At 38.3% G+C, this 24,352-nt stretch overlaps 1 protein-coding gene across 3 annotated transcripts in view; it reads right to left on the bottom strand.

Annotated features, from left to right (window-relative positions):
- Positions 1 to 24,352, bottom strand: part of LOC131158231 (uncharacterized) — an 86,660-nt gene that overhangs the window by 13,972 nt on the left and 48,336 nt on the right. For all 3 annotated transcript variants that reach the window (XM_058112954.1, XM_058112956.1, XM_058112955.1), the window contains 6 exons: positions 24,047 to 24,320; positions 22,648 to 23,936; positions 2,641 to 3,043; positions 1,628 to 2,550; positions 1,449 to 1,514; positions 1,210 to 1,335 (listed from right to left, as the gene is read on the bottom strand). In XM_058112954.1, the coding sequence (XP_057968937.1) occupies positions 1,210 to 1,335; positions 1,449 to 1,514; positions 1,628 to 2,550; positions 2,641 to 3,043; positions 22,648 to 23,936; positions 24,047 to 24,320 (3,081 nt within the window). The remainder of the gene's footprint in view (positions 1 to 1,209; positions 1,336 to 1,448; positions 1,515 to 1,627; positions 2,551 to 2,640; positions 3,044 to 22,647; positions 23,937 to 24,046; positions 24,321 to 24,352) is intronic.

The raw sequence follows: 24,352 nt of genomic DNA, 5'->3' as shown, positions 1-24,352 counted from the left end.
TGGTATAATACCACTTATCATTCCTTCATCAAGTTGACTCCATCTGAGGTTGTTTATGGTCGTGCTCCTCTTACATGATGAAGACAAAAGTGCTTCAGCACCTCAAGGAAAATCTTGTTGCAGCTCAAGCTCGTATGAAACAACAAGCTGATAAGCACCATAGTGAAAGGGAATTCTTAGTGGGAGATTGGATATTTCTCAAGCTACAACCCTATGGACAGATATCTATGACTGTTCTTTCTTCAATGCAGTTGCCTCCTTGATTCTACGGGTCTTATAAGATCTTAAAACATATAGGCTTTGTTGCTTATCTTCTTGACTTACTAACAAGTTCTAATGTACACCCAGTTTTTCATGTCTCGTCTCAGAAAGAAGTTAGGGGAGCAAGTTATTGTGCAGCACTACTTGCCTGATGTTGCACCTATGGGTGAGGTACAAGTGCAGCCACAAGCAATTTAGGATCACCAGGTGATCAAACATAGAATTCAAAACATCATAGAAGTTTTAGTTCACTAGTCTCACTTACCATTTGAAGATGCAACTTAGGAAACTTATCAATCCTTGGAGGAGAGATTCCCAGAGTTTATAGCTGCTCAGCCTTAAGGACAAGGTTGATTTGAAGGAGGCAAGAATGTAAAAATTCCCAAATCAATTGGCATTTCCAATTAATCTATTATGATTCCGAATTAATTTTATTTAATGTTAGTATTATTTAATGTTGGTATTTTTATTTATTGTGCTAGGATTCCCAAATCAATTGGGATTGAATCCATTAAAGACTTGAATTGAGATATTTTACATTCCTAATAGGAGTAAGTTTCCTACCCTATATGTATGTAACCCTACAGTGCTTTTCCATCCAAGCAATAACATAATTCATAGCTTTCGACTAATTTGGAGGCAGATACCCTCGAAGTGATCAAACCCTATTTTTCTTACTATTTCCCCTTCTTAAAATGTCCCCAATTTCTCCACAATAAAACCTTAAGGTCTTATCAGGTGCATGGGGACTTCAGGATATTCATTTTCCTTTCCCCTTGATGCATAAAGGGATCCCTCATCCATTATGGGTGTTGCTTCCCCCCACCCCTTTTTTTTTTCTTCTTTTTTTTTTCCCCCCCTTTTTAATCACATCTATATTAGGTTCTGATTTTTTATCAATAAAAAAAAATCACAAAAGTTTAGAACAAACAAGTGCTATTATTTTACCTGTTTCGTAAGCATGGTGACCGGATAACCAGCCCTTTGTAAGCGTTCAAACATGCTACATTGATATTGAAATTTGCTGGCAACATTAGAAAGCACAGTAGCTGGAAGCTGCTTTGGATCGCCAACCTTCAACAACAATTTCAAGGTAAACTTGAACATCGATTTTTTAATAAGATTAAAATATATTAATTATTAAAAAAATAAAATACATCAAAATGAATTGAGCCATGGCCCCATACCATAATGCATTTAGTCCCATTTGATCTTAGAAGCTGAAGAGGAATAAGAGTAGCTGGTTCCAAAGCCTAGAGTAATAAAAACAAAATTCATGAAAAAGAAAAAAGAAAAAAATCTATAAAATGACAGATAATTAAAAAAAAAAACAAAAAAGAAATAATAAATATTAAATTACTCATACTTGAGCTGCTTCATCAATCACAACAGCATCAAACAGAGAGTTTTCAGATGCATTTCCAAGTTTATGGCCTGAAGAGAATTCAGAGCACACTCCATATAGATCACCCCCACAGCCGCTCAGTGTCGTTACCACAATTTCAGCTTCCCTCAATATGGACTTCCGTAGTTTTTGTTTAAGGGCTCTGCTTTCTTCATTGGCTTTCCTCTCTCGCACCTGAGCAGATGCAAGATCTTTCCATATCTCATTCTTTTGTTCATGAAGTGTTCGTAATTTTGCCCCAATTTCTGCATCAGACATTTCCTTATTACCAACCCCCTTAGTAGCCCCATCCCCCACAGAATTTTTCGAGTCTAAATGTTTATCCCTTAAATCAGCGCGCGTGGCTTCATAGAACCTAATCTGATCTACCAATTTCTCAAGATTAGAACGGAGTGTCGCTGAGTGCCCACATAAATCATTCTTTGCATCAGTTGAATCCATCCTCTCTTCTACCAAGCGTTGATCAACAAGGGTGTCAATAAAGAAAGGAAGGGAATTTGGATGAATAGTTTTGGCATTTCCAACCCTTACAAGATACGGTTTGAACATCATCCCATCACTGCCGTAAAGACCATCAGTAGATATTCTTGACACCAACTCATCAACTGCAGCATTGGATTGAGCACAAATGAGCACCCTTCCTCTCGCAGAACTATCCGTTGAATTCAAATTTTTCTTTACATCCTCATTCAATTGTCTAGCCAAGGCTGCATCCTGCCAGGCCCTCGCAATTGCAGCAGACTGGCTAATTGAGGTCTTTAAATTGGTGCATGAGGTAGTGCTTGATTTCAGATTGCTGCAGTGATTCATTTCATTCTTCCTCTTTGAATAGGAAGCAAGCAAACCACTAACAATGGCTACAATGGTCCGTGTCTTTCCGGTGCCTAAAAATATCAAGGCAGGAACAACAAGAACACTAAGAATCACTTCAAACTCCTGCTATCCTGCTAATTAAATCTGAAAAAATTACATACCTGGAGGACCCTGGATAAGTGACAAACCAAAACTTTTATTTGCATCCGAAGATCCAATGGCAGCACTGATAGCTCGAAGTTGACTGTCATTAAATGATGATTTCAGTATTTTCTGCAAAGGTTGGGACAGCTTACCCAGGCATAATTCCTGGTATTCATGGCAACCAAGAGAACTGCGGTCAGGTTTCAAGATGACAGGAAGCAAGGGGATATACTTCAATGATGAAAGTGCTTGGAACTCTCGAAGTTGGGATGTAAGGCTCATGATACGATTTAAATACCACTTCCTCCGTTCTACGAGAAGCTTTCTAGCTCGATTTAAGCGAGACGAACCATTTTGAATAAAAAACCTGATGATCAGCATATTTAACTTCTTTTTATTATCTTTCTCACGCCTCTCCACCTGGAAGACAAAAAGAATGCCATCACCAAACTAGATAACAAGCAATATATAGAGAATAGTCATTTAACCAACAACCTACAAAATATTGAATCATAATGAAGGAGGTGAGCAATATGTTTTTTGAGTTTAGTAGTCAAATCAAGCCCCATATCAAGGATCATTTGTTTTTTTTTTTTTTTGTATCATGTGTTCTCTCTCTCAAGATGCTATCTTATTTATTCATCAACCATGATCTTGAACAGCAGCCATGATAGAGAAGAATCTCCGGCGATTAGAACAAATTGAAGGAAAATGCTATCATCTTTATTCGTCATGAAATTGAATGACAGCCATGAAGGATGAGGGTAGGAGGTTTTAGGGTTTCAATCAATAACAATGTGACAAGAAACCGATGGATGCAGACACTTGTTTCAGTGGTACAATGGATCTTGCAGAGTTTGATCCCAGTGTGGTTTCAATTGAGTAGGTTTGTTCAGAGAAAGAAATTTGGCCATCATGACTATGCTGTGGCAACCAGGCCGACTCAGATTGGTAGATTTCTTGGGAGATCTGGAGTTTTTTTATTTTTGTTCTGGAAGGGTTAAAAGGAAGTGAAACAGTTACAGGGTTTGGTAGGGAGAAATGTATTGAATGAGTCCAATCTTAAGAGGGCTGGCATTAAGGAGGCAAAAAAAGGTCAGAGTCAGTCAAGTGAGGGTATTAAGGGAGGATTTCCTCATGAGCCATCCATTCAAGGATGGAGGTGTGCAATTTGTGGGAATACATAAAGTTTCCATTGTGAAGGCAGTACGGCAGCTACTGCACAGTGCAATCAAATAGAGAAGATGGTCGTGTCCGCATTTCAGTGACATACTAGGGTTTCCTGCAAGTGAACCATCAACAAAGAACATGGTAATGTTTGGGCCAGCGAGTAGTGAGCCTTATAATCCATGTAGTCTAGAGGTAATGGGTAATATAACTAATCAGCATGTTGAGCCTGAGAATGCAGGGCTACACATTAAGGGATTTTTTGTGTAACAAAAGTGCATTGTGGACCTGGTGGACAAAGAAGGGCTTGTTTTAAAAGTTTTAATAGATTTGGCCCACTTGGTGAACTGTTGTGGGCTTGTGGCGCTTTCTTGCTGATGGCTCGCAATTAAAACCAGTATAGGGTTCTGCAGACATGGATCTGAATTAAAAGAAGGCAGCAATGACTATTGGAGAGTCCCAGACAGTGGGGCCTCTAGGTATAGTGCTCATGATATGGAGTTGTCAAATAAATTTTTTTAATAGATTGCTTAATAATTCTCAGGCAGAGCAGGAGGTGCAATCAAATGCAGATGGAGGAATAAAGAATGCTTTAGTAATGGTTTCTTATTTGCCTTCCGCTTGTAACAGTTGTCTATTGTTGGACAAGATTCACAAAAAATTGGATTATACTACTGAGTTCTAACTCTTTTGGCATTCTTGGGGATATTTCTTATTTGCTTCCCGCTTGAAGGTTCGGAGGTATTCGTTTTTGAGGAGGGGAGAATGGGGCAAGATTTGGCTGTGAGCCAGTGATTAATATATGTAGGGATGGGTTACCTACCCCAGTGGAGGAGGGTGTTCAAAAAATTATAGATCATACGAGATTGTGGACAGTTAATCCTGGAGGAAATGAAGTCTTGCACAGATGGACTCTAGATAGAGCTGGTTCACTGAATAGGTCTTTTAATTAAGTGATCAGTTATATTTGGTTGGACATCTGAATATCCTAATCCCACTGGTTCAGTCACCACTCAATAAATAGCTGAAAGACATTCAAAGGCATTTCCTCAAACCAACAAGATTGCTTCATCCAACCCCATAGGCACACCTCGTTGATCCTCTCTGCCAGACCCATACTCTCACCACCACCATGGCCCATGACACCACCATCGGCCACCACTGCTTCATCCACCACCTCCCATAACAACCGCAGCTGCTGGCCATCCATTCTTTTTGCCACAACCTTGCATAACCATCACGAGATCTGGAGCAGACGAGACCACGGTAGCCACCCATTGTCTCCACCTGCACTGTGTCTGTACGGAGGAGAAGAACTGATTTTTGAAGAAAGAAGCGGGATCAAGGAGTGCAAGTTCTCCAATTTCTCTTCTGATCTGTAATAGGAGGATACAGGACGGCCATCATGCTGATCCTGCTTCACCAATGCCTGCCTTTACCCCTCCCATGACAAGAATGAATTTTTTTTATTCATTTGAAAAGTTGTAATTTTTTTAGATGATTGATGCACTACATTTTTTGCAAATACAAGAATCAATTTTTTTTCTTTTGAATTTGATAAATCTGAATTAATGCAACAGACTTGGTTCAAACATAAGAACCTTTTTTTTTTTGTGTGGATAAATACGAAGTGATGCACAGATTCAGTGAAGAGACAAAATCCTTTTAATTGAATTGATATTTCTAAAATTTGGGGGATGATGAAATTTTCTTGTAATTTTTTTTTTTTAATTACACATGCAAAATTTTGGGATTTGGCAAACAAGTTATCCTTTTCAGTGTAAAGGGGTTCAATCAAGTTCAAAATCGGTTCACAAAATTCAGTGCTTAATGCTTAATTTTGCCAAATGCCCCCTTAAAAAGAGTTTATTAATTTTTTTTTTGTTTTTCTTTTTTCCCTTTTATGGTTTTTCTCTTTTTTTTTTTTTTTTTTTTTCCAGCCATTTGTCCTCTCATAGGTTGTAGTTCTTTCTTCTATTTCTTAATCTGCTTCTTTTTGTGATCAAAAACATCATTTTCTGCTATTAATATATACCAAAAGGTGGAAGTGCCAGGGAAATTAAAATATATAACATTTAATTAAAAGAAAAATCAAGTATCGCATTCTTTCATGGACATATATGACAATTAATTAAATTCCATATTGTATTATTCACTCTCCTTTATGCCTGTTAGAGGTTATATATGTCTTTTAGTATTATTATTGAGTGTGTTAGTATGTTAATTAGTGAGAGTTAGTAAGGGTATTGTTGTCCTTAGAATGTATTTAATTCATATTATAAATAGAGAGAGAGACCTATCATCAAGTTAGGTCATTCATTTTAATCAAATCTTAACATGGTTTCAAAGCATGATCCTATCTAAACCCTATTTCCCTCAGCCATCCCCAGAAAACACCATTCCTGCAGCCGTTCTTCCCAGAGCCATCTCCATCCCATACTAAATCACAAAACCAACCATACACCCATAATCAATCGCCCACCACCCGGCAACAACCCACCCCACAAAACCCCATCCCCGGAGGTCACTCCATGCGCCCCCACATGCCAGCCAAAGGCCGGCAGGGCCGACCCACGCCCCGGCACGTGAGTGAAGTTCGGGGCTCATTTTCTTCTTCCATGCTCTGATTCCTTCTTTAGACTATATCATCAAGCTGTTAGGGCAGTTTCTTGCTCAAAAATTCAACCTTTTTCGACCATGCAGTCATGATATTCCATTAATTTCTGTTCAGGGTTTATAAAGGTTACCTTGTGAGTTTTTTGGAGCCATGGCAGCGTTCATATGTTCAGTTGTGAGGCCGTGGAAGTGCTATATCCATCGGTGAGTTGCTCACCTCGTCCGTGGTTGCATCGGTGCTTCACGTGGTTTGTGATTTTTCTGATTATTGATTGTTCTTCTTGTTTTTGGTGTGGTTGCTGGCTTGTGAGTGCTGTGGCAGCACTATATCTGTCGGTGAGTTGTTCACCTCATCCACCGTTGTGTCGTTGGTTCACATAGTTTGTGATGGTCTCAATTAGTTTTTTATTGTTCTTCTTGTTTTTGGTGTGATTGCTGATTTGTGAGTGTTGGGACGGAATCTATGAAACCCAAAAATTTGTTTCCTAGACCTCTGCTTTAAATAACAACTCAAAAGTTGGATGGAAAGAATTATATTCAATGGTCTAAAGCTCTTTGGACTAATTTAGCAGGATTAGGGAAATCTGACCACTTGCTCCAATCTGATTCTTTTGATGAGAAGAGAAAAGACGTGTGGGTTCAGGAAGATGCCTTGGTTGTTTCCCTATTATGGAATTCGATTGAGCCACAGATTGCACAGATGTGTATGCATCTAGATACGTGCAAGGAGATTTGGGATTATGTCAAACTTCTATACTCCAGTAACATTATACGCATGTCTAATTTATTCCAAGAGTACTTTCCATTACAACAAGGAGATAGGAGCATTGCAGATTATTTGGGAGAGATAAAGCGAATTCATGAGGAGCTTAATGTCATGAAACCTATAATTGCTGACATTTGTGAGATGCAGAAGCAGAGGAAGCAGATGACAGTTCTTCGTGTTCTAGCAAGCTTGAGACCTAAGTTTGAGGGAGTTTGGTCCCAAATGCTCTGTAGTGCCGAGCTGCCACCATTTGCTAATGTTTATTTTCATGTTCTTCATGCTTCCTTTAGCACACATTCTCCTGTTCTTGCATCTGGCTATGAGAGGACAGTCTTTGCTACACAGGGTGATTCTAGTTCTCTACCAAACAACAGCAAAAGTTATCGCGGTGGTTCGAGTAGTCGTAGTGGTAGAGACGGACGAAGGCAGAGGTACTCCTTGCAACTGCACTCATTGTGGACGGAATAATCATACTATTGAGCAGTGTTGGGATCTTCACAACAGACCTTCACATGTTGCCAATGCAGCCACCACTGAATTCACACCTTTGGGGGCAGCCAATGCAGCCGCCACCAACTTCTCACCTTTTGGGTCGAGCAGGGTGCAACGTACTGTCTCTATGTCAGAGGAAGAGTACTCCAAGTTCTAGTAGTATCAAGCGTCACAACAAGCTTTTCTTCCCATTGCATCTCTTGCCCAAACAAGTAATCACACAGTATACCTGTCATCCAACCCTTCTCGTCCGAGTCTTCAACACCTCCTTAAGCCTTTAAGTCTTTTAATAAACCTAAAACCATCCTACCCCTTTCTCAACTTGATCACTCCAAAAATTCCTAAACAAAGAAGGAAAAAAGCCACATGCTTTCAAACCTAAGTGGAGTACAACCCCACTTGACCTTGCTAGACTCTAATGAAATGGGAAAATGATCACACATGTTCTAGACAAACACTCCGAGAAAGACCAAGAAACTCATCTTCCCACTCATTACTAAACAAAAACCCATTAGCAAGTGATCTATCCCTCCCCCCCCGGGGCGGACAAACCAAGTAAAGAGCATTATCTCCAAAGATAAATCCTTCCCCCTAAAATCCACCTAGGATGGCAGACAAAGAAACCAGAGTTCACCAATGACTCCTACTTTAATTTCTAACAACATTGACAAAGAAAACAACCCAACAAGATAATCTATTTTACAAATATAATGAACATCCCACACAATTAGAATTCCCCTCAAAAGGCCTATCCTTATTCCTAACCACATGCTCCAAATCAACTCCACCAACGCCCCCCCCCCCCCCCCCCAAAAAAAAAAAAAAATCACAATTTCAAGTATAGTAACAACAAAAGGAGAACTACTTCACATTACAACTGATAATATTCATATTTTGACTACTTTACCACATTTACGTCAACCAACCCCCCTCCCCCGCCCAAAAAAATAAAAAATAAACATCAATAACTCATGGAGGAAACTAAATTTTTTTGCACTCTCATCTCTTTCCTCCCATACATCCTAGGAGACGTTACCACTTTCAACTCTTGCCCAAATGGACTCATTAACTTAATACCAAACTCCTCAGTTTATTCTAAACCCCCAATGTGCTAAATAGTTTAATAGCTATAACTCCTCCCTTATTAAAATCCTCCCTTTGGCACAAAGGAATCTTAGGATATTTGAACAAGCAAGGGCTGGGTAGAATACCTTTCTGAGGATCTGGGCCCCCTTGAACCTCCACAATATGTTCAATCTCAGCATTCTACTATTTATTACCTGAAATAATTCAACGAATACATCGGTGGGAACACAAGCAGCGTTAGGAACAACGGCCAAAAAACCCTCTTCAATTGACTCTCTTACTTGGTCATCTTACTTCAATCCGCAAACATGAGTCCGCGCATCTTCAAAGGAATTTCTAGGAGCATCATCTCCCCACTTCCTGTTGTTCAACTAAATCCTCTCAATTTACTGAAGTCCCTCATTACTGTACATGAATGTGAAGAATGAACACTCTCATCTTTCACCCCATTTTCAACCATCAATTGATCTCATAAAAGACTGTCATCAGATTCACATAACCTCCAAAATTGATTTTCACTATTCCTCACGCGAACTTTGATTCCTCCATAATCTGAATTGTATCATGATTCATACTAGCCAAGGCTGAAGAGTAAATTAGTTGAACAAGAAAAACATTATCTAAACAAATAGACAGAATTTGTTGATATGAAGCAAAGCATCTATTACCCGCCATCTTCGACACCTTTTGGGAAACAAACTTAGCTGCTTGCCCACCGTCTATGTATATCTACAAACACAAAAACCTCCCATACTTGTTCCCAAGTAACTTCAGGTGAAAAAACATCCCCCTTCCAACAGAAAACAAGCACCCACTATTACTGTCAAACCCACAATGCTTTGCCCCTGACTAAACCACAGAATTTTGATGCGCAACCAGCTGCAGTTCTTCACTCTTTAGCACCACAACCAACATTCTCAATCCAGTCCAAATTAAAAGCTTCCTCTCCACCTAAAAAGAATGATGACACCCCACTTTTTGAAGTATGTAGAGGTTCAAAGTAAGTATTGGTAGGCTACAAATAAAGGTGAGGATCACAGAAAAAGAGTTGAATGAAATCAAAAATGCAGAATAACGCCTAGAAGAAATGGAAATAGAAAAGCATTAGGGTTCAGGGAAAAGGTTGTGCTATTCAAGTTGAGATAGTTTTGGAGAGTGATAATAAGAGAAGGTCAAAAAACTGCAGAAATTTCAGGGGGATGATCAAAGAAACGACGACTTAAATTTTGTTTATCTAACACTAGATGTTGCATCTTCCACCATGGTAGACTCCAGCTCCACTTTCATTTCCTCTTTGTCACTCATGTGGCCATCTATCATACCCTTGAATAGTTTGACCATCTAACCATGGTGTTGCTGGGATGCGGAATAAGTCTACGGAGTGTCAATCAAGTGCCTCATTGACATATGGTGTTGCTGGGACATGGAATAAGTCATGGTTAAGTGAAATGATACTTGACACAAAATGTTGACCCAAGGGCAATTTGCAATGTCAGTGCCAAATGTTGCAAAGTTGACATGCTGACCAAGTAGGACAGTTACTTGGCAATTTTCCTTATAGGGCTAACATAGAGGCTTGGATGAAGGGTAAATTCGTGGGTTGACATCTAGACATCTTTTGAGCCACAGAATTGTAAGCATAGTGTAATGGTGTCCTGAATCCAACTCTGGTGAGGTATTTTCCGCTTTGGCCCACTAGCCTCACGGATTTGTCCTATAAAAGGCACCTCACATAGTTGGAGTCCAAATCATCTTTCCAAACCCAAGATCTCCCTAGCACACATCCGATGTGGGACCATGACAGGCTTTCCCATCCGATCTCTTACGCCCTCGGCAGAGTGGCTTACACCTTTGTGTAGGATCCACCCACATGATTGTACCCCCAAAGCAACTCTGATACCAAATGTAACGGTCTTGGACCCAACTCCAGTGAGGTATTGCCCGCTTTCGCCACTAGTCTCACGGATTTAAGCTATAAAAGGCGCCTCACATAGTTGGAGTCCAAACCATCCTTATAAGCCCAAGATCTCACTAATACACATCCGATGTGGGGCTGTGACACATAGCTTGTTTAGCCTTCTTTGCAAATTTTGGTTGTGTCCAACACAACCTAGGCAGTTGAGGTTGTCCACTGCAAGCCCTAGGCTGTTGGGAGTGTCGACCATGTATTATTTAACATGTGAGTGGCATTTGGCACACATAGTGTTTCTAGACATGTTAAAAGTGTGTAATCCTAGTCTTTGAATAAGAGAAAAGGTTGGGAGTGTTGCTTTTGTAAATACTGTTGCCTTAAGAATTGTTGTTTCAAGGTCTTAATTTTGATTTAGATTCAAATTTCAAAGCTCCAAAAGTATGGAAATTTCAATGGAAAATTCAATTTTGATGTCAATTTTGATTTCGATTTGAAAAGATAATGGAAATAGGTAGTAAAGCATGGAATTCATTGTGAAACTTTAGGAATGGTTAACAGACATAATAATGTAAGTTTTAGGACTAATATATTACAGGTTAAATACATTTATGTTGTGTATGAAGTGGAAAAGTTGTAATATAGTATGAGTATTAAACGTATTTGTAAGATATGGGCATTAAACATATTTAGTTAATACAAATGAAATTCATAAATCATTTAAATATTTTGTATTATAAAAATAATGATAATTTAGACATGAATGGTTAAATAAAATGTTATTGTAAGTTTATTTTTTCATATAATTTCAAAACCACTTGCCATAATATTTTGTTTCAACAAAAATAAATAAAATAAATTAAAAGATAAATTCCACTTCACTCCTAAATCTCTCATTTGAATTTTGAGGAAATTTCATTGCATAGTTAAAATTTTGAGATTTCAATAAATTTTTTATGATTCATTGAGATTTTGACGAAAATTATGCAAGACAAAAATCGAATCCCATTTCAATTTCGAGGGTGACCGAAACCAGAAATTTCAACAATTGCGTGGAAATTTAAGACCATGGTTTCATTGTTACACACTTTTAGGACTTAACCAACGAAATTGTGTGTCATTGGCTTAACCAAGTGTGCCACTTGGCGCCAATCAAATGCCATTTCGATTTCGAGGGTGACGTAAACCAGAAATTTTGACAATTGCGTGGAAATTTAAGACCATGGTTTCATTGTTACACACTTGTAGGACTTAACCAACAAAATTGTGTGTCATTGTCTTAACCAAGTGTGCCACTTGGTGCCATCGCATTGTCAAGTTGTGTGCTATGAACTTAGACCCTGTGCCAATTGGTATCAGGTCGGTGATGGCGAACGAACTCAAGTAAGTAGGAACGATTGCATCATTAGGAGAACTTCCTTAGTTTTCCACAAACCAACAATGCAATTCCATTAATGATACAGCGTGATCATTTAACCAAGGAATTGGTTGAATTGCAACAAAGACACGTTGATTTCGTGGTAGCTACAGAAGCCAAAATATCGATGCTATTAAGTGAAATAATGACCCTTATAGAAACCTTGAATGGCAAACTTTGCTTGGTAGATGGTAAAATCACCCTTGTGAGAAGGGCAAACTCCTCATGCTCTAGTAGGGGTGAGGCCTCTCACCAAATTCTTGTCCTTGTATCGAAATCCTTCGAAGGAAATCACAATGCAGAGAACCTTGAGAATTTCTTATGGGACATGGAGCACTGTTTCAAGGCTGCACACGTTCTAGAAAATGAAAAGGTTGTCATAACATCGATGTACCGATCGGGTGACGCTCAATTATCATGTTGTACACAGACAAAGGATGATGCAAATGCAGGTAGACTCCAAATTGAGGCATGGGAGACCTTGAAAAATGAATTGAAGGATTAATTCCTTGAATTGAGACATGGGAGACCTTGAAGAATGAATTGAAAGATTAATTCCTTCCTTACAACACAACCTAGGTTGCAAGAGATGCCCTTAAACGATTGAACCAAACCGGAACCATGCGAGACTATATGAAGGAATTCAAATCCTTGATGTTGGACATAAAGAACATGTCAAAGTAAGAAAAGTTGTTCAACTTTCTTTCTGGTTTATGACTGTGGGAACAGATAAACCTACATAAACAAGGAGTGAAAGATCTCACTGCAGCCATTGCAGCAGCAGATGGCTCAGTTGATTTCAAAATCAACAATAAGACCGAGGGTCCCAAGGCCAAGACTAGGAAAGATAAGGATAAAGGTAAGGCCAAGAAAGAGGCAGGGAAGAAGAAGGATAAACAGGAGAAGTCCAAAGGTGAAGGCCACAACCAGAATAAAGGAAGGAGGCTTCTCAATGTTCCCAGAATTCTAGTTGTAGTCTAATGACGGAACCCCTAGTTGATTTTGATATCATACTCAGCATGGAATTCTTTGTGAAGACTAAAGTGATGTCAATGCCCCACATTTGCTGGAATCGTAATCTTTAATGAGAAGGAATCTTGTTTTGTTCCTACAGTATACAAGGATCCCAGCAAGAAGTGTGGTAAGCATAAGGTGGGTGTCATCTCAGCCATGCAATTGAATAACAGATCGAGGAAAGGGAACCCTCCATTCTTGGCTGCAATTGTGGAGATCAAACCAAATCAAATGGTGGAAGTTCCAGATGTGGTTGCAAAACTTTTGGGAAAATTTTCTAATGTCATGCCTGCAGAATTCCCACAATATCTTCCACCCAGATGTGTAACCTGAACATCAAATAGAGTTTATGCCTAGTGCTAGACCTGCTGCACAAGCCCCATACAAAATCAGACCTTTGGAGATGGCAAAATTAAGCAGTTGGATGAGTTGTTGAGGGCAGGGCTTGTTCAAACCTCCAAGGCTCCTTATAGTGCTCCAGTATTGTTCAAAAAAAAAAGCATGATAGTTCACTATGGATGTCAGTAGATTATCAAGCCTTAAACAAAGTCATAATAATGAACAAATATTTAATCCCCCAACATTGATTTGTTTGATTGATTGGCAAAAGCATCATTCTTCACAAAGATGGACTTGCAATCAAGCTACTGGAAAATAAGGATCACAAAGGGGGACAAGCCTAAGACTGCTTCTGTAATCAGATATGGATACTGCAAGTTCCTAGTTATGCCATATAGTTTGACATATGCCATGTAACTTTGTAATTTAAAGAATGATGTTTTCTATGAATTTTTTTTAAAAAGAAAAAGAAGGCATTTCATTAGAAAGAGAAGATTTTACAAAGAGGAAAATGAGACATCTCCCATCAAAATTCTAGAACAATCCAAAAAAAAAAGAAACTAAAAGCACAAAAAAATACATTGAAGTATAAAAGCAAAGAATTTCTCCAATCTTGCTAAATTTCTTAAAAAGAAGAGTGACCTAGTTACAGTGGGAGGCAATAGAAGGGATAGAGGTAGACCTAAAATAACATGGGAGGAGATAGTGAGTAAGGATTTAATATCCTTGAATCTATCAATAGAAATGGTCAATGATCGCATAAATTGGCGGAAAATGATTCATATAGCCAACCCCACCTAGTGGGACTAAGGCTTGGTTTTGTTGTTGATGTTTGTGGTTGCTAAATTTCTTAAAAGCTCGCTCCCTTTTTTTTTAATTTCTTTTAGATAACAAAAGGTATATTAGATTGAGGAAGAGATCCTAAAACATAAGGGGAAAATAGGTCCATCTAAAAAAATAATAAATAATAAAATAATAATAAAAAATAACAATTAAAATTAAAAAATAACATATAAAAAATAAAATAAAAAATAACCAAAAAGTAATCCTACAAAGAAAACCCCTTTTCAATCCCTTTCCGTCATAATTCACTGAGCACTTTAATTTGCAAGCTCCCTCTAACCCTTTTTCACTTTGTACTTACCCAATCAAAGTGCACTTCAAGTCCACCACCATCACACATTTTTAAATCCAATTTATCCATTATATCTTAGGCCTCTAGCCTTCTGCGTCCTTCTTAGAAATCACCTCCATTGGTGTAGGTAAAATTCCATCATTGCGCAGCATTTTATTATCCCATCCATTGTTCTAAATTTAGGAATCCCCTCCAAACCTTCCACCAGGGTTGGATGTACATATATGACAAGTCCCCAAGAACATCACGGGAATTAAAAACATATCCATACTGTTCCTGAATATCATCCAACAGTGAACCACCACCACAGTTAAACACATTGATGTCATCACTATCTTTATCTAAAAAATCTCCCCAACTTAGCCTCCCTTCCTTTGCTGACTCCATCACTTGCTATATCCTTCATCTTAGCAAGTGTATCTTCTACACTGCTCAACTCTCCTTTAGAATCTCTCATTATAATCTTTGCCCTTATCTCACCAAAATGCTTTCTTTTTGCTTCATATAATTTCTTCATTTCCGCATCCATTATTGCAGCCTTTTGACAAATATACACCTTAGGACCTTAAGATTTTTCAAAAATAAATCCCGAAACACCGGATGTCCTATGCAATCCAACTTCTTCTTTTTTATTATTCTTGTTAACGCCAGCCTCTAATCCCTCTACAAAACCAGAATCAACAGCCAATCTAACACTTGTATTATTATCATCATGTTCTTCACAAACTGATTTCAAAACCAAACTAAATCCTGATTGTCTTTGAATGTTTGATCCATTCTATGCTTATTTTGGAGAGCAGGAGAGAGATTTTGTATTTCTTTAGCATCTTGCTGACTACCCACCTCTCCTATAAGTAAATTTTGTCGAGGAAAGTGGGCTCGTTCAGAAACAGTGTTGTGCAAGGGAAGGTCCCAATCACCCATATCCTTGCCCACGGCCTTTCTAGATACGAGGCCTATTTGTGAAAGTCCCTGTTTATAAGAGACTTGTTTTGAATCCAAAGAAAGGCCTATATCATTCTTGTCAAAACACTGGGCTTGTTCTAGTAAATGCCCCAACTTCATTAAAAAAGAAGCACCACCTTTCATAAACCTCGCCCAAATCTAGGATGAGTACCAAACAACCAGGCCCAGACATTGCAGCCTCGCCATCCCTTATCACAGCCCTAGCCGTCTCTGCAATATTAGCAACAACCATTGGAACCCTAGTTCCCTGCACATTATGGACTTTCACCTCCAATCGAGCAGCACTGTAATCTGGTAATGACAACCTGGTTCCTTCAATCATTGATCAGCCCTGCACCTAATACACAATTTTTACTATTGTGCACTACTTAAGCAGCCTTTGCCTGACTTTTCTTCCATTACCACCTTACTCCATGATCTGGGGACTGAAGTTCTTGCAACACCTGCTCCTTCAAAATCATGACAAATTTCCTTCACAAATTTGCAGAACACATTCGCAAAGCTTTGCCACTCAATTCCTTTTACGCCTCCAAGAATGAACATCAAAAAATTCTTACCTTTCCCCCTCAGCCATAATTCCAAAAACTTCCCCCACGCTCATCCACCTAATCGCCATCCAGCAATGAAGGTTTTTCTTGCGAACGCTTCTGGAGCCCCTTTCCAACCGAATGAAAGTTAAAAGACCTCGGCAAGCCAGGAAACTGCCTCCTTCGTGAATTTAATCCAATTATTTTGAGAACTTTATTCACGAGCAAGCACAGTAAAGGGATCTCCCCCTTTTTATCCAATCTCACATTGAAGGATTTTCCTTCGATCTGCTCCAGAGGCTTTAACACCGCCTACGGCTAACAAAACCATAGTTGTGTTCACACGAGGGTAAGAGAATTGTTATGCGAGAGAAGGAGAAACCCATCCTTAGGTTTTTAACATAAGTTTAGATCTGACGATGATAAAAAGAAGAAGCTTCGGATTTCGAACCCTACTAAAACTCCGAACAAGCCTTCAGAGAATAGCTTTCAAGTCATCAAAGAAGATGACCTTTGATTCGAAGAAAAACAAGTGGAAGCTTCGAAGATGAAGCTTCGAACTATTGAACTTGCTAAGGCTTCTGAGATGGAGCTTCGAGGACAAGCAAGGAATAGTTGAACCTGCTAGGGCTTATGAGATGGAGCTTCGAGAACTACTAGCATAGAATTACCATATTTCAAAAGGTTACTCCCTTTAAACATCCAATACTAATGCGCCATAAAGAGGCCAAGTAATAAATCTTCTCCCAAACCAACTACTTATTCAATTTTTTCCTTGAAAATATCAGTGCATTGCACTCCAACCATAAACCCCACAGCACAGCATATATTCCACATTTCCAAAGAGCAGCTTTAACGTTCCTTCTTCGAAAACCCTCAAAAGAAATAGTCAACATTCCTTCAACAAAATCTGTACAAACCCAAGCTTCTGACAACATACCAAATAATATATTCCAAATGCTCCAAGAAAAATCACAATGTAAGAACAAAAGAGATGCAGACTCAGAATTCAAGTAACCATGTGCAGGTGACATGATATTATTGTCTACAACAATTCTTTGGAAGAACAAGTGCAGCACCTGAAGAAAGTATTCCGCAAGTTGAGGGGTGTAAGTCAAGAAGGAGAAGTGTAAATTCTGTCGTCAAGAGTTATGTTCTTGAGACATTGGGTTAGCAAAGCGTAGGTGTGCATGGATGAACAGAAGATGAGGCCCATACTTGCTTACAGACTAAAGCTGCCTGACAGATTGAAAGTTCATCGAACTTTCCATGTGAGTTTCTAGAAGCCTTACCATGCAGACCTCTTAAATGAGGATAGGAGGCAAGCAAACAAAGTTCCACTAGTGATAAGGAAACGGTTTGACGAGAATGTCAAAAGAATCCTTGATCATAAAATTGAGAGACAGAGTAATAATAATCGAAGAACCCATTACTTGATCAAGTGGAAGGGATCGCCAGAAGCAGAAGCAACATGGGAACGGGATGTGACACTATGTCACTTTGAGACACAGATAAGGCACTATGTTGACAGGCTCCCAACGAGAATGTCAGTGCCTTCTGGTGGGGGTGATTTGTCAGACCCTTGATTAGCTTGACATTGCCGAGGCATAAGGTGTGGGCAATTTATGTGCCACAGCAGTAGCTTAATATGGCATGTGATGGGTTGTTTTGACATTCGATGGTTGGTTATTCTATGTTGCTAAAGAGGGAGCACACATATGCTAAGTTGCCTACTCGACATGGTCACGGATGGACATGGTGTGGGCCATGGTCCTTGACAAGGTTGCTTACGGTGGTGTGTATTATTTGGCATGGTTAGATGGTTAACTCAGTTATGTCAAGTGCCTCATTGACATATGGTATTGATGGGAGGTGGAATAAGTCATTATTAAGGAAACCATGCTTGACACAAAGTGTTTTCTATGGGCAGGATGCAATGTCCAATGTCAAATGTTGCAGAGTTAACATATTGATGCAGCTACTTGGCAGTTTTCCTTGTAAGGATGACATCCAGGCTTGGTTGCAGGGTAAATTCGTTAATTGAAATCTAAGCATGTTTTTAGCCACATTATTGTAAGCATAACTTGTTTAGCCTGGTTGGCAAGGAGGCTGCTTCCAACACAACCTAGGCAATTGGGGTTGTTAACTGTAGACCTTAGGCAATTGAGTGTGTCAACAGTGCATTAATTTAACATATGGGAGGCAGGGGACATAGGGGGATTCATGCATGCCGTTCCTGCACATGTTAGAGTGTGTAATCCTCGTCTTTGAATAAGAGAAAAGGTTGGGAGGTGTCACTCCCGTAAATACTGTTGCCTTGCGAATTGTTGTTTCACTGTTACACACTTGTAGGACTTAACCAACGAAATTGTGAGTCATTTGCTAAACCAAGTGTGCCACTTGGTGCTCGCATCAAGTTGAGTGCAATGAAGTTAGCCCCTATGACACCATCCATTATGCATATCCCAGGAATTTCATTTATATTAATTGAAAATGTTTGATATGGCTGTCATTTTACAATTCTTCAAACTTATACACTACATATCACTTCTAAAACTTGCATTATTTATGCCCATTGAAAACTTCTAATGTTTCATAATACCAAAAAAAAAAAAAAAATTCTATGTTTTACTACTAATTTCCATAATTTTTTAAAAAATAAATTTTGAATAAAAATTTTCATCATTTAAAGGAATTGAAATTTCCATATTCTTTATGCCTCAAAATTTTAATCAAAACAGAATCTAAAACCTTGGTTGGGGGTCTTCATGCTTCCTTTTCTTGTTCAAACAACATCTCAAGGTAGAGTACTATACACCTACTCATGCACAAGCTCGCAACAGGTCACTCATCACAGCCCCTTAAACAGCAGGGATGACCCCTGACCTGAATCCATGATCATCTCTGGTTTTAACATCTCACAGCATTTTCCCTAATTCAGTTACTGTTCAGGATTTTATGAGAAGGATGATTTAGTAGGTTATCAATCTAACAGCATTTATTATTTAGCCTACATCATCCAGTAGTCTCCGTTCAGATACAATGTAGCTTAGGCCATTTGGGAAAGTTTAAAGAGTCTCTGTTGTTTCTTTAGATTGGACTGCAAATCCACTTGCTTCAAAAAGAATAGTTGTGTACCATTGGCTTCTCGTGTTAATAAGTCACTAAACTTTTATGTTAGTTCATTCAGCTCTTTGGGCCCTACTTGTGCAAATTTAAACTTGCCATTGCATCACTTTGTAACTTCTGTGGATTATTATTCCATATTTTACAGCTTAATGGCTTTATTTAATGAAAGAATTATTTTGGGTTATTTCTCATTTTTGAGCTTTCCGCAATGAAATTAAAATTTGGATTATTTGTCTATTCATACTGTTTGGTGCATTCACCACTAATGCAGGCATACTTTTATAGAAAAATAATATGTACTAGAATAAAAAAGAGAATGTACATCAAATAGAACAAGGTATACCCCAGATAAAAGGAGAAATCAAAAAACAAAACACAATCAGCACAATATGGCCTTCCAACCACACTTAACATTCTCAAAACAAGTACCCTTAAAACAGCCTGCCCTGAAAGCCTACAGAGATTTCAAATATCGTATCCTGTCCCAAAACAATGGTAAAAAGGCAACTACGTGCATTATCTTCGACAAAATCCCACATACAATAGAAAATTGTAAACATCTCCCCAAACTACCAGCTTCTGTACTTTTGCTGAATCCTGCAAAAGAAACCTCACCAAATACTCCAAACAATCTATTCCACAACAGTCTCCAAACTGTTAGAAGACAGAAAACAGAAATTAAGGAACAAAGCCTTTGAAAGCCTCCTGCTCTGCAGCAAATTGTTGGTGTTGACTCTATTAAGAGCTCTATTAATGCAAGCACTCTTTACCGATCATCTGACGTTCACACTCCAGTATGAATCAGAGAGTGAGTGAAAGAGCAGACAATCTATTCTGGTCAGTTGAACACTTTTTATTCATATTTGTTCCTCAAGCATTTCCTAACGAACTGAAAAGAACTCTTTTTTCTCGAAAATGAAGAATATCATTAATAGATTAAGAAAGCACAACCAGGAGAATAAGAAATCTTCTTAGCAACGTCTGGGAAAATCCAAACAAAAAAACCATAGAAAAAACCAAAAAACTTTAAAAAATCAATAAATCAATCAATAAAGAAAATCAGAGCAAACTAACAATCCAACATGTAACGCCAATCATGCTGAATATCAGAAAAGCTCACCCCCCACCCCCCCCTCTTTAAAATTCCCCTGCCCCAAAGACCAAAGAGAAGCCAAATATTATATATTTTCCCAAACCAACACGATAACTCTTCTGTTGAATATTGTGGTCAATTGAACCCATCTTTTTTATTCATATGAATGTCGCTGACGTGTTCTGGTCTAATGTAATTCTCACAAGATGTACTTTAATTGATTGTTTGCCTTCTTCAGTTTTCAATGTATAGGACCCACTTTCAGTTCTTTCTATATAGAGCTCATTTTGGTTAGCTAATTGTGTATTTGGTTGGTTTATTTTTTTTGTCGCTTACTCATGACGGATGACAAATGGGGTCCCCATGCCATTAAGTGCACTTTCATAGGTTATTCTCTAAGTCTAGGGATACAGGTAGTACTGTCCAATTTTACACCATTTCTTCATCAGTGCAAATGCAACCTTTTCATAATCTACTTTGTATTACTCTATGTACACCCCTTCACTAAAATGGATGACACCATACCATTTGAATTAACTGAGGTGTTTGTTGGGTATTGAGGTAGCCCGGTCATGTCATAGTATTTCTTTGTCCCAACAAAATTATGTTTTTTATTTACCATGAGACAAGAATGTTAGGATCTAAACCCATACCCACTTCTGTGGATCCCAACACCAAAATTATAGCTGATCAAGGAAAGTTGTTAACAAGAAGACTCCATAGACCACAGTATGGGAAGACAAATTATTTAGTGGTTACAAAATCACAAACTGCTTTTGCAGCTAATGTTGTTAGTCAATTCTGAGGCTCCTCTCATTGGAATGATGTGCACATTCTGAGGTATCTCACAGTCACAGACGAACTATGTCAAGGTCTGTCATATCAAAATCATGGTCACACTCTTAATTGTGGGAGATTGAGCCAGATCGCTACCTCATAGATCTACTACTAAATACTGTGTATCTGTTAAGAGGTAATCTTGTGTCACAGAAGAGCAAGAAAAATCCCACGGTGGCTAAATCTAGTGGGAGTGCATATAAAGCCAATAGCGGACACTACTTGTGAGTTGGTTGGTTGAAGATATGTTAGGGGGACTTCGATTCAGACATCTTCAACCTATGATTTTATTGTTTGATCATCATATAGCTTTTCATATTGCCTTGAATCCAGTGATCCATGAAATATCAAGGAAGACTAATTTCTTTGGGAAAAGCTCATGCGGAATGTGATTCATTTATGACAAGTCAAGTCTGAATATCAACTAGCTGATTTGTTCACCAAATCTTTGAGCTTATAGAGTATATTATTTGTAACAACTTGCATACATATGATGTAAATGAAAACAGCTTGACAGGAATTGCTAAAATCTGCAGTAAGGGCAATATTGTCTGTTGTTCATTATTTGTCCACCTCTCTATGAGCAATCAGGTCACACATGTTGGGAAGTGTTGAGAATTTGAATTTGATACACACTGTTGGTCCACAACCCAATAGCTTAAGCTCTAACATAGAAAAAGGAAAGCACAAAGAAGTCATTAAATATGTTCCTTCAACCATAAATTCGCAAAAAGTCCAAAGCTGAAGTAACTTTTATTTTTTCCTTTTTGCTTGGGGGAGTAGTGGATAAAGAAAAAACAGGGAATAAATCAGGGAATTCATTTAATACAAAACTGCCAAGAGAAGAAAGTGTGAGTGCATCACACAGATCACATAGCATATGGATCATATATTTAGTGAAGACCATGATACATGATGTTTCACAAAGTCATTCATGCTATATTATTTATTGTAAGATAGTAGAACCTCATGCACCCTAGTTGCAATTGTTCTCTGGATTTGTTTCCCTGACCTATGAGTTAGTAGAGACATCATACAAAGAATTTTCTCTAACCATCCAATAAGCTTATGAATTTCCAAGCATCACTAAAAGCACTTGCACTCGAGATATAAATATATATTTAGATATAACTTTGATCACTCCAAAGACAATTAGTTTTTAAAAGACAGTTAGTTTTTAAAAGACAATCAGAGCATAATGAATCCGAAATCAAAACATCTTGTAGAGAAACACAAGCACATAGGGTTTAGAGTCAATCAGATCTATAAATAAGAAAGTCATCATGGAAGTCATTGGGTTCTTTGGTTCAGTAAAATTATAACACCTGCAGAATGATAAACATAAATATGGTGAATCAAAAGTCAATGGTAAATGCATGAATATGATCCGCACGAATTATGAGAAGTTAATTTGAATATGCAGATGTGAATGAGCACACTTAGACAGTAAACTCATATGACCATTGGCATAATTGCATTGGACTGTCACGCAACACCCTTCAAAGTCTCAAAAGAAATATTAACAAAATACCTTTCCAACTAAATGAACTTCATGAGAAGAATTTTGCAAAGGCTGTTTGGTTAGCAAAACAAGGTCATTTTCAGAACAGTTTCTGGATGCTGCTGAATCATTGTTATCATGTAAACAGCGAACAAGATGAAAGTCATCAATCCGCTCAACCGATAGTACAGATAAACTGCCACAATGCATATCCTCTATTGAAGACAGCTCTAGAAAGGAATTATGCAGCTGCGCTTTAAATTCCTCTAAAACCAAAGGCCGGAAAATATCCACGTATTGTTCTGGTGATTGAAAAAACACAGGGACTTCCTTTAAATTGCTAACACTTCGACTCTCATCTTCACTTGCAGATGATAACCCCACTGCTGTGAAATAATTAATCTCTAAAATAGGCCTATACCACTCATCAAGATTTGGAGGCTTAAACCTTTTTAATGCAGCCTCCAGCCTATGCAAATAGCCAGATCTATTTTGCGAAGGCATATGAAGTTGGATGAGTTGCCTCTTAGGAAGATTAGTTATTGGCTTTCTTGAGCACAATTCATGACCCTTCTCAGACTTAAGTGCAAGCTCCCACAAACTATCTTCAGTATCACGTACCAACTCTTTTACGACTACATCACTTGGTTCAGAAACCATAGTGTTGCATTTGTTATCTGTGTTTTTGGAATATACAGTTCCATCAAAAGATTCCTTCAAATTAACGCTACCTTGAGATGGGAAAGAATTATTTATGCTACCTTCTAAATTTATTTCTTTTCTTCTGCTCCCTAAAATTTTTGATTTGAGAGATGCTGACACCAGCTGGCTACTAGATGTAGAAAAATCCTGCTTCTGATAAACTAAACTAGAACTACCCGTCCCATCTCTTTGCTGGGAAGCCATCAACATATTCTGTGATGTATCAGTATCAGAAACTTTCTTTGCAAGATCACCTATTACGGCTCTTTTTTCAGCAACAGGGACCAGCGTACTGGCATCCAATCTACAGTGCTTTGATTCAGTATGTGATTGACTGATCTCAGAAGAAATATCTTTCTCCATCTCATCATCAGAAAGAACAATCACATTTTTGCTCTCCTTTTTGTTCGCAACAGTTAATGAGTCAAGAATCTGTACATCTTCATCCCCCATGGAGGAGGGACGTGCACATGGAGCAGAAAACTCTGTCTCACATAACAAGCCATCAGGTTTCAAAGCTTTTGAATTCGCTTTTCCAGCATTATAAAAAGCTTCATTTGATAATGAAACAGAAAGGTGTGATACTTGTTTAGCGAACTCATCCATTGCAACACTGTCTAAAATAGAAAAACATGTAAGATAATGTAATAGACATTAAACGACAATGATAAATCACCAATAAGAACATGATTTCTAAATTTGAAAATAAAATAAGTGAAAAACTCACCACGTGAAATTACACATTCAATGGCCCTGATAACTGCTGTATGTTTGTCACTCCATGATCTTTGAAGTAAATCCAGCAAAGCAGATATAGTTTGTTTCCAATATCTGCCTATGACTTCAAGTGATGAATTTCCCCATTCAACCAAATCATTAAGCCATTTGAAATCAAATACATTCTCCACCATCATCACAGAATTTCCAGACAGTTTATGATATGAAAGGAGAAGTCTTTCAAAAACAACAGGAAGGATCTCAAGTAAGCGGACACATGTCATCTGGCACAAAAAAGAAGTAGCAAGATAAAAAA

The sequence above is a fragment of the Malania oleifera genome, chromosome 6 (assembly GCF_029873635.1).
Source record: "Malania oleifera isolate guangnan ecotype guangnan chromosome 6, ASM2987363v1, whole genome shotgun sequence".
NCBI classification, from domain to species: domain Eukaryota; kingdom Viridiplantae; phylum Streptophyta; class Magnoliopsida; order Santalales; family Ximeniaceae; genus Malania; species Malania oleifera.
Note: the sequence above shows the minus strand (reverse complement) of the source record. Positions and strands in the feature narration are given on the sequence as shown.